Source organism: Artemia franciscana, chromosome 16 (genome assembly GCF_032884065.1).
Source record: "Artemia franciscana chromosome 16, ASM3288406v1, whole genome shotgun sequence".
NCBI lineage: Eukaryota > Metazoa > Arthropoda > Branchiopoda > Anostraca > Artemiidae > Artemia > Artemia franciscana.
In genome coordinates this window covers 8,038,197-8,051,897 of record NC_088878.1, presented here as the reverse complement: position 1 = coordinate 8,051,897, position 13,701 = coordinate 8,038,197, and the positions used below count along the sequence as shown (strand labels likewise).

General features: G+C 34.2%; 1 protein-coding gene across 10 annotated transcripts in view; it reads right to left on the bottom strand.

The window, feature by feature from the left end:
* The window catches only part of LOC136037005 (zinc finger protein 583-like), a 32,575-nt gene extending 19,149 nt beyond the window's left edge, over nucleotides 1–13,426 (bottom strand). For 4 of the 10 annotated variants that reach the window (XM_065719414.1, XM_065719413.1, XM_065719416.1 and 1 more), the window contains exons 1-2: nucleotides 13,112–13,180; nucleotides 3,876–3,922 (exon numbers count right to left, since the gene is read on the bottom strand). Coding sequence is in view for 1 of the 10 variants with exons in the window: in XM_065719415.1 (XP_065575487.1) it covers nucleotides 3,876–3,922; nucleotides 13,112–13,251 (187 nt within the window). In the remaining 9 variants the exon portion in view is untranslated. Of the gene's footprint in view, nucleotides 1–1,373; nucleotides 1,512–3,875; nucleotides 3,923–4,220; nucleotides 4,457–13,111 lie in introns of those variants that run through there. The other 6 variants (XM_065719415.1, XM_065719411.1, XM_065719408.1 and 3 more) reach the window with 6 other exon arrangements.
* Between the last annotated feature and the right edge of the window lie 275 nt (nucleotides 13,427–13,701).

Genomic DNA, 13,701 nt, shown 5'->3' with positions numbered 1-13,701 from the left:
GAAAAACTCAATTCAATTCAAAACACTACAATAGTAATAATATATTTAATTGAAAAAGCTTTAAAGTAATTTACGGCTTATATACTTCTGGGAATGTCTTAATTACCAAAAATTGCAGCTCATCTGGAACCACACTATTTTGCCAGATGTGAACTGTCAATTAGAGACCATACTATTTTAGCCTAGGCTAAAAAAGAGTGGGTCATATCAATCAAGGATTTTAGCAGTATTAAGACTTCATCTTATCTATCATGAGCAAATTCACTGGATTAATTAAAACCGTAAAAAAATATACCGGTTTTTTACAAATCAGCAATGTTTTTATCACTAAACCTAGCATCTTATCTATGAATTTGCATCTGCTTCCTTAATATAATTAAATGATATGTCATTATAATTAATATATGTATGAAATTGTTATAGTTTTTCAGGCCATATCGTTTGTACAACAGGGAGCAAAGAGATGGACTTAAGTAGAAACTACAAGTGGGTACACATGTATTTGAACTGATAACCAAGCATGGCCAAACGTTGTTAAGGATTTTAAATAAGGCAAAAATGAGATTTGACATCAAGTTCACGTTCTTTATTATTCTGTAACTATACATATATTAAAACTATTCACATATCATCCTCGGCAGGGAGACTGGCTCGAAAGCTGGGCGACAATACGACGGTATTGCAAACAAACCCAGAAGAAAAAGATGTCATCACACTTCTTACTCTATCCCACACCAAAAACTACATGCCAAAAAGCATTTATTAAAATTATTGTCCTTATTTATCCGATAGCTGAAGGGCCGGGAGCACTCACAAATTAATATTTATTAATATTTGCTAATTAGAAGAGCTTTGATTTTAGTTTTTAATGTTAATAGCGATAGACTCTGATCGGAAAAAGATTCATATGTGTTCCAATAACATGTAATAATATTTTTAGGCGAAAATCTAGACCCTTCAGAGACAATGAAAGGCACAGGAAGCTTACTTAAAGGACAACGAGTATTATCTGGTCGGACTGAGGGAGGGCCTGGAAAAAAATTATTTAAAACAATCTGGTTGCAGATCCTTTAGATAGCGGACACGGAAAAGTATACATTGAAAAGCTAGTATTTGTCTAACCGGAATGATATTAAAATAACTTTAAATACTCTTAGTTGGAGATTTACCAGCAAGAGAAACTGGGGAATAAAATATCATCTTAACGATTCTCATTGCTTTATTTTGTAACTTCACAATAAGAGAAATATGTGACTGAAACGTACTCAAATATATAATAGAACAATAATTAATATACGAATGAACAAGAGAAAAATAGACTGATTTTGAAGCATAAAAGGAAGAAAAAATTTAAGACAATGTATTACACCTACTTTCCTTCCTAACTTAAGCCTTAGGCTAGTGATATGAGCTTTCCAGCTTAAATTCTGGTCAACAATAACTCCAAGATACCGAGTTGTTTGCATTCGATTTGTTTTTATTACTCGACCTCCAAATGCGACTTCAACTTCTTGTAGAGTTGGTACTGACGTAGAAGTTCTTGAAAAAACCATAAAAAGAATCTTTGAAATGTTGACAACCAATTTGTTACAATGGAACAAGTGAAGCATCTTTCTCAGTGATAACTCGAGATTTTATTTTAGAGATTGATGATCTATGTCGCAGGTAGAGTTGGCTGTATCATCAGCTAACAGTAAACTGAGATCCCTATCAGTCCTGTGGCAAGTTAGGCTTAGAGGGAGATCGTTTATATAGATAAGAAATTACAGTGGTCCAAGTATGGACCCCTGAGGAACCCCCACAGCATTAGATAGGTTTTCCTCATCTGAAATGTAGCCATTTGCATCCAATATTTGTTTTCCGTACTTGAGGTAAAATTCAATTAGGAAATTCGCTTGTCCTCTGGCACCGCAATTATATAGCATAGATAGTAGAATTTTCTGAGAAATAGTGTTGAAAGCTTTTTTTATGTCAACGAATATTGTTGCAGGCAGCAGACCTTTGTCCATGGTATCATTCAAAAACTGGGTTAGCTTTAACATTGCATGTTCTGTAGAGTATGAAGACCTGAATCCAAATTGGAATGGGCTGAAACATCAAAAACTGTTCAACCTGTTATATATACACTTCTCAATAACTTTGCTAAAAGCAGACAAAATGGAAATAGGTCGATAATTAGATGGATCTTGCTTGTTTCCTCCTTTATGTAGGGGAATCCTTCAGCTTCGAGAAATAGTTTGTCAAAATGAATCTTCTTCGCCCATCTTATCAGTCTTGTAAGATGATTTTTATAAGATTTGAATGTAGTTTCATTATTTGAATTGAAATATTATGACACATTAAACAAACCAGCATTCATTGGATATTGAGTTACACTGATGTGAGCTCCAGGACTCTCTTGTAACAAAGAAAAGGATGTAATTAAAAGGAGGGAATGGAGGGTCTCCCACAAGGTCTTTTGCGAGTTTTGTTTTTTCAGGCAAAAGCCACAATTTTTCAGCACCAATTGAAGCTTCTAAAAGGGTTTCATAGAGTAAAACTCAAGAAAACTCACTGTTTAATCTGCATAAAATCAAAATAAGCAAAATTACATGCAAGACAGTGACTTTTTGAGCAAAAGTCTGCAAAAACTTTCAAAAAGCTGACAATTCCTAGGAAAAGACAACAGCCCCAATGAAATTCAATCCTATTTGGTAAGTTTGCTGTTATTGACTACTTCTTAAGGAAACATCTAAATAAAATTAAATTAATGATATGCGATTCCTTATTTTTGCTCTTTCCAAATATCATTACAGCTTTTCTCAAACTGCCCACTCCACCTCATCCCCTTCCTCATGGTCTCAGATATATACCTAATAATATATTTATCTGTTGTTTGCAGCTTGCAATATGTTATATCTTTTTTCACCTCCAGTTTTCTGGCAATCTAGACCTAATGAACAGTTATGTGCAAGAAAATTTCAATACAACTGTCAAATAAGAACATTATTTGAAATGAATAGGGTCCTAAAACTTATTTAGATACTGTGCCCCTTTTACACACAAAATTGCCCTTTTTAGCCGTTTTTACATACCCTTTCCCAGTTACCAGTACCAAGTAAACTATAGCTAAAATATAAATAAAATTGCCAGTTGTGCAGTTAAAGGGTTGTATTATTTTGTGTTTGACGGCTGTTTGCACCCCCTCAAAATGTTTGCGTACCCCCCAAGGGGTAAACGTACCACAGTTTAAGAACCAATGATGTAGATAAGAATGGCTGGAAAAGTGGTAATCAGACTAATAGAATCAAGCTGCATCAATAAATTAAGAATTTCTAAATTTTAGTGGACTGTTTATTCTCAAATTTACCCTAACAACAAGCTAGACAACTGAGGTCATAAAGGTAGAAAAGTGCAAGAAAGACACATTTCTTATTGCACAATTCCACAATTTAGCTGCTTGATAAAAAAGATGATATTTTTTAAAGTTTTTTAGCACGGGTAACTGAGATAAAAAAAAAAGAAGCAAATGTTCACATTCTAGTAGGACTGAAATGTCAGGTAAAGTTATTTTAGATCATCAATTTGCTTAGCCCATGCTATTTATTACAAAACAATCTACAAAACAGAAAAAAAGTGTCTAAAGATAAAGAAACGACAGATATGGTTACAACTAATGAAGTCTCTGAAGCAGTAGTAAATCACAAAAATGTAAGGGGGAAATCAATTATAATCCAAAATCTAGGAGGGGGAAATTTTTTTCATCAAAATACATAAGAATGAGAAATTTTTTATTGGAACTAGAATGAAGACAACTTTTAAAAATACAGGAGTTGCTATTGCTTGTTACCTCCACAGGCAACCTTAAGCCTAAACCACAAAACTAAACAGTTTACCTTTGTGAAGCCAGAATATCACCAGTTTGTCTACCCACTGCACTGGTCTGCAAAATAGGTTACTTTTATTATTTGACATGAAATGAGTGTAAATTCTTCTTAATCGGAGATAGAAGTAAACAAGATGCAGTACCTTGTACGTGCAATGATAGTGATGTTGGTTTCAGTGCAATCATGAGCCATGGGTGGAAAATGTGTTTATCAATTTAACTTTTCTTGGTGAATTTTTTAATTGGTTCTATATACTTTGGCCCTTCTGTCCCTGATTTGAACTTATATAATAATTCTTAAGCAAATGTTGTTTTTAATCCTAAATCTAAAAGCTGCAAATTGATTTATACATACCTAAATTTATTTGGGTTGGGGTAGTGGTTTTTCTATTCATAGATCCCCATTATTGTCACCTGTGATCAAAGATTTCCTGGTGAGGTCTGCTCCAGCCCAAATCTGGAGCAGTTCTAACCAAACACTCAGCCTTCTTGACTTGATTATTATGGACCATAGCAAAAATATTGTTAAGAAATGAGTTTCTCTCATCCTTGGCTTCTGGTAACCATGTTTAAATAGTCCAAAGCCAGCTGCTGAACCCCAAAAAGAGAGTTGCCAAAAAAGAAATAATGTTTGATTACAAAAAGATATAATTCTTTATTTGATGGAATTTCCAAATATCAGGCTACTACTATTATTTTACTGGCAAGTTTTAGAAAACTCATGGAGAACATATAACTTGGACTACATATTTGCACAATGGGGTAAACTTAAGTGAAATACTTTTAGGAATGATATAAGTAGCATACTTTAAATTTTATAGGGACAATTTTCAGAATTTTAATGTCTCTATCTGAGAATACCTGAAACTAAACTAGAAGGACAATAGAAATACTTACATTTTACCAATCTTATTGAATAGAGAATATTATTCTTTGGTCTGAAAAGCTGTGGTAAGCCATAACCTATAATATTTTCTTCAAAAAGGGTATCTTCATGCAGTTTTCTTAAATTTTGTAAATATAGGAAGTATCACACAAAGCTGAAAAAATTCTTTGACTCAAAATTTGAAGCATCATTCCAAACTCATATATTGACAGTATGTAGCACCAGATAATTTTTGTACTGACAGCTAAATTCTTGAATTTTCGGAATGAACCACAATTAGCATGACTTTGTAAGCATTGCAGAGGAATATATATTTCAAGCTAGTTTTAGTGTTATGAAGGCCATCATTACAGGGTAGTGCCAATAGGATTTAGACAGTGCCTAATCTTGGATAAACATCTTGATTAAAGTAGATCTAAAAAAAAAAAAATTGGTTCCCCAAAAACCCCTTTCATTCAGGGTTGCTACCCTAGTGATTTATCACTAGTGACAATCCACCCCTAGTAACTATCACTGTCACTTAACTTTACATAAATTTTAACAGTTTTTTACACTTGGAAAACAATAGTTTCTTGAAAACCTTAGTTCTGCCATAGGAATGAGGCATGGATGGATGATAGATAGACTTATCTAATAACTAATGAACTGACATCATTTCTATACAATCTTAATAAGGGCTGGTGCTAGATTTGCCTCTCACTCAATTGGATTATCTATCTTGCTTTTTCTACAATTAGCCATAGCTTTGTGTCCATACCTACTTAATTTTATCTTTTTGCCAGGAATCTTCACCATTTAGAAATTGTTGAATTTTGCTTCATTTGGTATGAAAAATTAAGTACTTTTCTTTTTCCTTGACAATTTTATTTCTTGTATAGCCTTTTTATCTTCAAATATATTTTTCTCCTCCTACTCCCCCTGACAATGCTATTCTGATGCCCTGCCCTGTGCAATATTTTGGGTGGGTGCCCATGCTTGACTGAGTTGTTCAACTGCAGCCTAGGATCTTTTTATGTTCAAGGAAAGTTATGAATGATTGAAATTTTACACAATAGATATTCTGCCTTGATATTTTATACCTAGGCCTATCTACACAACTTCTAATGCTTGATCAATTATTAACCCTGTATGAAGGCTAATCCTAAGATAAAATAATAGAATTAAAAAATTATGGTAGAATTAGATTTGCCATTCAAAATGTTTCCAAAATATAGTCTTCTTACAATAAAAATTGGAGCTTCTCCTCTCTACCCCTCTAGATGAGACAAATTTAAGCTTAAATTATATCCAAATTTTATTAAAACACTTGGGAACAGTTGATTAAAATGGAAGCAACCCCAAAACATGATACATAAAAATTTTTATATTATTGCCAAAGGAAAAATTTGGTTATTCTTTCCATGTATTTCTTCCCATAGTGCCCCTTTTTAAAACTTGTTCAAACTAAAAGTTCATTGAGTTTTAATGTCATTATGTGAAAATTTACTTTTAAGTTGTTTTTATCCTCTGTCCTTGCAAAAGAGTTTTACTTACTCCATTTCTCTTCAACCGAAAGTGAATATTTGTCCAAATCCTGTATAAAAGCCAAATTCTCTCAAAACTTTTTATTTGTCAGTTGAAAGAATCTTAAAAGGGCTAGTAGCTATCAAGGTGTATGTACAGTTAAAGCAGGTAATGGGAAAGCTGGAACATAAATGATTTATAGCCTTAAAACAGCCATGCTACAATCTAGCAGCAATTCTGTTTATTTTGGGAATTAGATTAGGTCAAAACTAATATCATTGCTTCATAATGCATGTGACTGCCAATAAATATTTTTATTTTTAGCTATATTTAGCAATATTTTTATATTTTAGCTATAATTATTCTGCTTAAAGTCAAGCAAGAATTGTTTTTTAACACTATCCTTCTTAGTAGTCTCTACTCTCAACCTTTATTCCCCAAAAATGTTTTGAGGTGCCTACCTAAGCTCATTATTAATTTGTAAAGTTTTAGGGACCTGTAAACCAAATTCTAAAATTTGACAAAAATCTTAGTAGGCCTAGTTTAAAATTTGGTAAACATATCAAAGTTCATATTTATTTATTTATTTTTATTTATTTATTTTATTTCTAACCCGTCATACAATACAAAGTAAGCAGAGACGGAGTATACAGACAAAACGACAAAAAAAGGAATATGAGAAAAAAAAAAAAAAAAAAGAAACATCACAACAATGGAATAAATTATAAAGAACATTCGATGAAGCACTGAACCGCTTTTGCATACATACAACTTTAAATATCACTGTACAGGAATACATACATACATACATGCATATTTAATTCCCATCAAAAAAAAAAAAAAAAAAAAAAAAAAAAAAAAAAAAAAAAAAAAAAAAAAAAAAAAAACTCACTACAAAAGAATACACAACACACAAGAAAAATAAAGAACACATGAGTATCTAACTACAAAAAATAAAAAACCTATTGCCTCAAAATAATTGCCCAAGGATGAGTAACAATTTTAGAGTTATATCTGGCGATTTGGGCTAATATTGCTTCATTAGGGTTGATGATCCCATACCAACTTGTCACAATACGGTTACTTGTCCATGGTGGAAGCCGTAAGAGGTACTTTGCATATTTATAATATGTAGACCGCAAATTTTTCTTATCTTCCTTTTGGAAAATCCTCCAAAAGGGACTTAGATACAGATAATGAGGTAGTGCCATTGCATTATATAGATGGGCCAAAATCCGCCGATCAAACTGACGCTTATAAACTACAACACGGCTATACGCTAAAGAGATCCGCTTCTGCAGATGACTCTGCAAAAGATGACGTGTTTCAAGCATAGACCGACCAATAGGGATCCCCAAATAAACTATGTGTTCGGCAAGCCAAACAGTAGCACCACCCAGCCTAACATCAACAGCAGACCCTTGCTTAGCTTTAAATAACAACACATCAGATTTCTTTTCGTTAAACTGAAGGCCTATTTTTCCATATTCTACTTGAAGCTGGATAAAATTCTCCTCTAAACCATGAAGGAGGCGGCTCAAATTAAGTACATCGTCTGCATAGCTTATTAACGATAGATCAATTCCTCTCAGAATGTATGTCAGATTTGACTTAGATTGTGGTATGACGATGCTGTTATTAAATGCGGTAGGTGATGTCAATGCACCCTGCCTTACACCTTTTTCAACGGGGAGTACCGGGTTATTTGTCAGGTTTGGTGTTATTGGTAGCTTAAGCCTAGCTTTTAAATTTTTATACATATCATATAAAGGGTTTAACATACTTGGATCAACACCTACTAGGCCCATATCTAAAATAATCTGCTCATGAATTAGTGAATCAAAGGCCCTTCTGACATCATGTGCAGCGAGAGCTATGCCTCCACTGCTTTTCTCGGCATCTATCAAAGCTGAAACAAGAGCAGAAAGAGCGTGACCACTACCAAGACTAGGCTGAAAACCGAATTGATGGTCTGGGACTGTGCATTTCGACTGCAGTTCATCGACAATAAGTGCCTCAAATAACTTACAAAAAACTGTAGCCACAGTTATAGGTCGGAAAGACGACCACTGGCTAAGTGGCTTTCCCTTTTTAGGCACAGGTGTTAATATTCCTATTGAAAAAGAATCAGGCACTATACCCAGGTTAAAAATTATTTGAAAAAGCAGGGCAAGGTGCTCAAGGAACAGCTTGCTGCAAAACAGCAGGTGCTGAATTGATATACCATCACAACTGCGCGATTTCTTTTTTTTTAGTTTTCTAATAGCAGAACGGACAGAACACCTCGTAATTTTAACACCCGGACTGTTTTCTTCTCGCTTTCGTGAGAAGAAATCATCCAGTTTCACACCGAAGCTTTTTTGTAGCTTGATATCAGGAGCCGAAAATTCATTTCTATAATGCTGAACCCAATTATCTCGAGATGTTGAGGTCATTGTTACATGAGATCTTTCTTTAAACAATGAAGACCAAAGTTTATTTGGGTGGGTAAGGATAGCCTGAGATGAAGAACGAATAATTGCACTACAGTGTAGTGAAAGTTCTTTCGCGAATTTACGTTTACTATGAATTCGAAGCTTATTCACCCACCCGTCTCGAGGACATCCAGCCTCACGCCAAACCAAAAGCCAGAATTTTGCCGAACTAGACGCGTTTTGAAGATTAACATTTGCAGACCAGCCTGGTACTTCGGTACCAGGCCACACCCGTCTAAATGGTACAGCTGACTGTTCAGCGAGACGTAATGCGTGCACAAGCTCACCACAATAAATATTCAACTGAATTCGTGATTCCGCCGGATGGTTCTTAGAACTAACCATCAGCAGATCAAAAGGAACGCGGATTTTTGAAACAAGTTCATCACAAGTCGACTGAAATGAACTCATAGACGCATGTTTCCAATCACAAACAAAATAAGGACGCTTCTGGAGCCTTCCAGGAGGAGGCGGAACACTACTAATTAAATCAATATTGAAAAACAATGGAAAATGGTCAGATGCAAAATTTGAATCAGAAACAAGAACCTCACTCGGTGTAAGTGATTGAGTGTGCATAACATGATCTAGGTTTGACATACTTCCCGAATTATGAATATATGAAAAATTCTTATTCTTAGACGCGAGTATAAATTCATCACCTAACATACCGAGTAACATATTAGCATGATTAGAACTTGAACTGTTGTTGCCGCTTGGGTTTTCAAGATCACAGTTAAAGTCACCTGTTATCAGACACGAAAGTCCATGCTTTTTTATTTTATCAATACATTTGGATAGCCTTGCAATACTTATGGCAAACTGTCTATCTGATCGATCATCACAATAGTCCGTAGGGAGGTAAACATTCACTATAACAATATCATGCATTTTGATAGCAAGAAAGTCTAATGCCAAGTCAAACATAGAAGTTGATAGAGAGGATCTAACATAAGTCGCAAGGACACCAGATGGCCGGCCATGAGTGCGAGAGCGTTTGGCTGCAACTGTAAAAACTTGATGGTTTGGTGACAGGTTCAATAACGGAAGGCTGAGAGAGGTTGCAAAATGTTCCTCCAAACACACAATATCATATCTTGAAAGAAGGTTGCAACTGCATGCTTAGCACAAGCGGGTTCTAGATTCATTTTGGTAGGGAATTCATATTGATTATCACTTTATTAGCTGGACATCTTATGTTATAGCATTTATGGCCTTTCTTTTTGCATATAATGCAGTACATATCTTTAGTGCACAAATTATCCTTCGTGGATGTGTGATCAGAAGCACCACAACAACCACATATAGGCATCAATACGCAATCAGTCGCTAAGTGACCAACTCTATGGCACAAATAACATCTTTTTGGGAGAAATTTGAATTCTTCAGCAGGCAGCTTCTCATAACCAATTTGGACTGAGACTGCAAGAAAGTCTTCGAGATCCTTACTGGTCCCGAAATACAGCTTGAACACTTTGGAGCACTCAGAGCTACCGATTTCTATTGCTTTTAATGCACATGGAACAAGGGATTCTATATCAGTCTGGGTCATACTAGGTGGAACCTTTTTCAAAACAGCAATAAACATTTTCTCTTTGAGCATGGCAGAGACCTCAGGCTTACTAACTTTCATTTTCTCAACAATCTTTTCAGCAGAAGATTTGGACTTGACGAATAATTTCCAGTCCTGTCTCACCTTTTTTAGCTCACTTATTTTGGCTGAGTTGGGGCAGATGGTATCCAAAAACTGCTTGCAAGCAATGGGATTATCAAGAGACTTTGGCATTTTAAGAACAACAGCATAGGATGTCTGGGGATTGACTGTTACAGGATTGGCGGGGCCTGGGACACTACTCGCTGAAGGGCAACATAGGCTCTGTGCTTTAGCCATAGACACAAAATTCTTAAATTCTAGACATAAATCATTTACCTTGCAGGTTAATGTAGCGCTTACCTTGCCAGGAATTGTGGGGACTTTGTCTGGTTTGTATATAACAAACTTTGGCAGTTCCACTGAATTCTTATCACAGTAGTCTAAAACTTTCAAAATGTCTGCAAATGTATCAGCAACTTTCAGCCTTTCACTTGGTCGAGTAGCATGATTCGCCACAGACCAAATTGTTTTCTTCACTTTGCTCACCAAATCGTCATCAAAAAAATCGCAACCAGTTTTGATAATATTGGCATTTGCATTACCTTTTGATTTCGCCTGCACGGCAAAATTTAATATAGCGTTATGTACTAGTCTATTAGGCTGCATCCCATGAAATGAATCCAGTTCACACACAGTTCCAGACTCAACGTCAGATAATCCATTAATTAGCAAAACAAACAAATCCAATCTTTTTTGCACAATTTCTCAGCAAACACAGGTAGATCGGTATTTGTACGAGTGATGTAGATAATGAGATTCAATCTTTACACTTTCATAATAGTTTATCCTTGTAACTTGAAAAAATAATCCATCTAATTTAGCTTATGTTCACACTTCAAAAGCAAGGTACTATCCAGAAAAATGTTATTTTTTGTTTGTCTGCACTGAATGAAAGCTAGTTATTAACTTGACAATAAAGTGAACATACTACTCAATTCTGTTTTTTATGCTCTTTACAAATCAATTGATTCTATTGCAAATTCAAATTTAAGCACTTTTTGAGCTCTTAAAAATGATGAATTTTAATTAAAGTATGAGTTATTGGTTGTTTTTGACAAAAAATACTAAGTTTACTCAGCACTGTTTTCTTGGTTGTTTTCAGCAAAATAATACTACATTCTCTCAGTGCCAAAATCATTTATAATAAGGTTAGGTTAGGTCACTGACCTAATCATTGAAGTGCTTCAATTTGAATTTGCAATAGAAGCAATTATTATATTTGTAAAGAGCATAAAAAAAGGTAAATTTACAGCAGTTCATATAACTGACTCACCAATAAAGTAAACATACCACTTGATACATTTTTTATGCTCTTAACAAATATAATAATCACTTTTACCCTAAATTCAAATTAAAACACTTTTTAACCTAAATAAACTAGCCTTATTATAAATAGTTTTAGCACTGAGAAAATGCAGCATTATTTTTTTGAAAATGATAAAAAAGATGGCACTGAGATAAAAAAAAAATATTATTTGTGAAAGCAAGCAATAAATCATACTTTATTTACTTTATTGGTAGGTCGGTTATATGAACTGTCATAATTTTTTGAAAATTCTTCATTTTTTAGAGCTTGAAAAGTGCTTAAATTTGAATTATGGTAGAAGTGATTATTATATTCATAAAGAGCATAAAAAAGGCATAGTGATGTGTTTACTTTATTAGTAAGTCAGTAATATGAACTGCTATAATTTTAACAAAAGGCATCAAGTGGTATGTTCACTTTATTGGTGAGTCAATAATATGAACTGTGATACATTTAGGCTACTTAAAATTCTACTAAATTAACACAAACCATATTTCCATATCCAAAAAAAAAGGTAAAATAGTATTGTAAGAACTCAGATAGGTATAGCCTAGACCTCTTTTGCAATCTAGATGATGAAAATTTGAAAAAATAGAAACAATAATTTTTTTGATAGCCTATAGCCTAGCAATACTGTTGAAAACATGCTGCTGGTGAGCTCTCCAATTATCATATTTATGTGGCCCATCTGAAAAAATCATTTAAGTCTCTATCCAAAAATTTGGTTTTTTGATTGACTTGTGGCTATCTTGGAAAGGGGTTAGGTTAGGAAAATGAGACTTTCAGGGATATGTCTAAAGGCTAAAGTATGTCCCAGGAAGGTATTTTGAAGTATCCATTTCTACTCTTTCTCCCTCTGGAGGCCCCTGAAATTTGCCTAGGCTATATGACAGGGTTTTTTTGACAAACAACATTTTACATTAATTTGCAGTTACCAGTTGCCTTTTCTCAAGCCTACCTTTAGTTCTAAAAATGCAATTCCTGTTTATTTGAGTAGACTTCTGAGCCATAGGCTATCAATGTTTTTTTCGAAATTTAAAAGATTTATATGCAAATCTTTAAAACCTTATAAATTGGGATTGAGCAAAGTTTTGAAGCTGAAAACAATTTTGTTGTAGGCCTACTTCATTCTAGCAGAAGATCTATTTTGCAAGGTTTTCAATTTTATAACACATATATTTTTAAAGGTCATCAAAGGTCAAGACCCTCTAGAAGGAGAAGGAGTGGAGGTGAATACTTCAAAATACCTTCCCAGGACATAGCCTACTTTAGCTTTTAGACTCATCCCTGAAAGCTTCATTTTCCTAACCTAACCCCTTTCTGAGATAGCAAAAAGTCAATCAACTAGGATTTTACGAGAAATTCTTCTTGCCATTCAGCTTTGGTGTGACTTGACAATAAACAGCGTTAAAAGAACAATTACATATTCTGTTGAATGGTGCTATTCCGAGTTCCGACTTGCAGCACGTGTTCAATAAATTTTGAACTCTGGTGGTAAACAGTGCTGCCAGTATGGCTGAAATGTTTTCGTGCAAAATGACTAAAATTAGACCAGTGAAGCATCAAAGAAAGTCACCAGAAAAAGGACTTGATATTTGTAAAAGTTGCAACAAAAGTTTGGAAGCAAATACTTTTGCACTGCTTTGAAACTCATGCAAGCTAAGGCTTTCCCTAGATTGCACTGAAATGACCAAGCTAGAGTAGAGCATGCTGTAGCTGTTTTAAAACAAAAACTCGGTGCCTTGGAGAAGGAGCTCTCTGAAAAAATTGCACAACAAGCATTCAAAAAGAGGAATCTGTATTTTTTGTTTTGTTGTCATCTGAAATATGTGGAAGATGAAATTTTATTGTTAAATCTGTAAAATTTATTGCAATTATTAACATTGGTACCAATCTAAAAGTATTTACAGACAAAATTTTTTGAAAACTTTTCTGACACTCCTTGAATGATTTAAAAACAAAACATAAAAGATGTATATGTCTATCTTTTATCCATTCGTTCATCATTGCTAG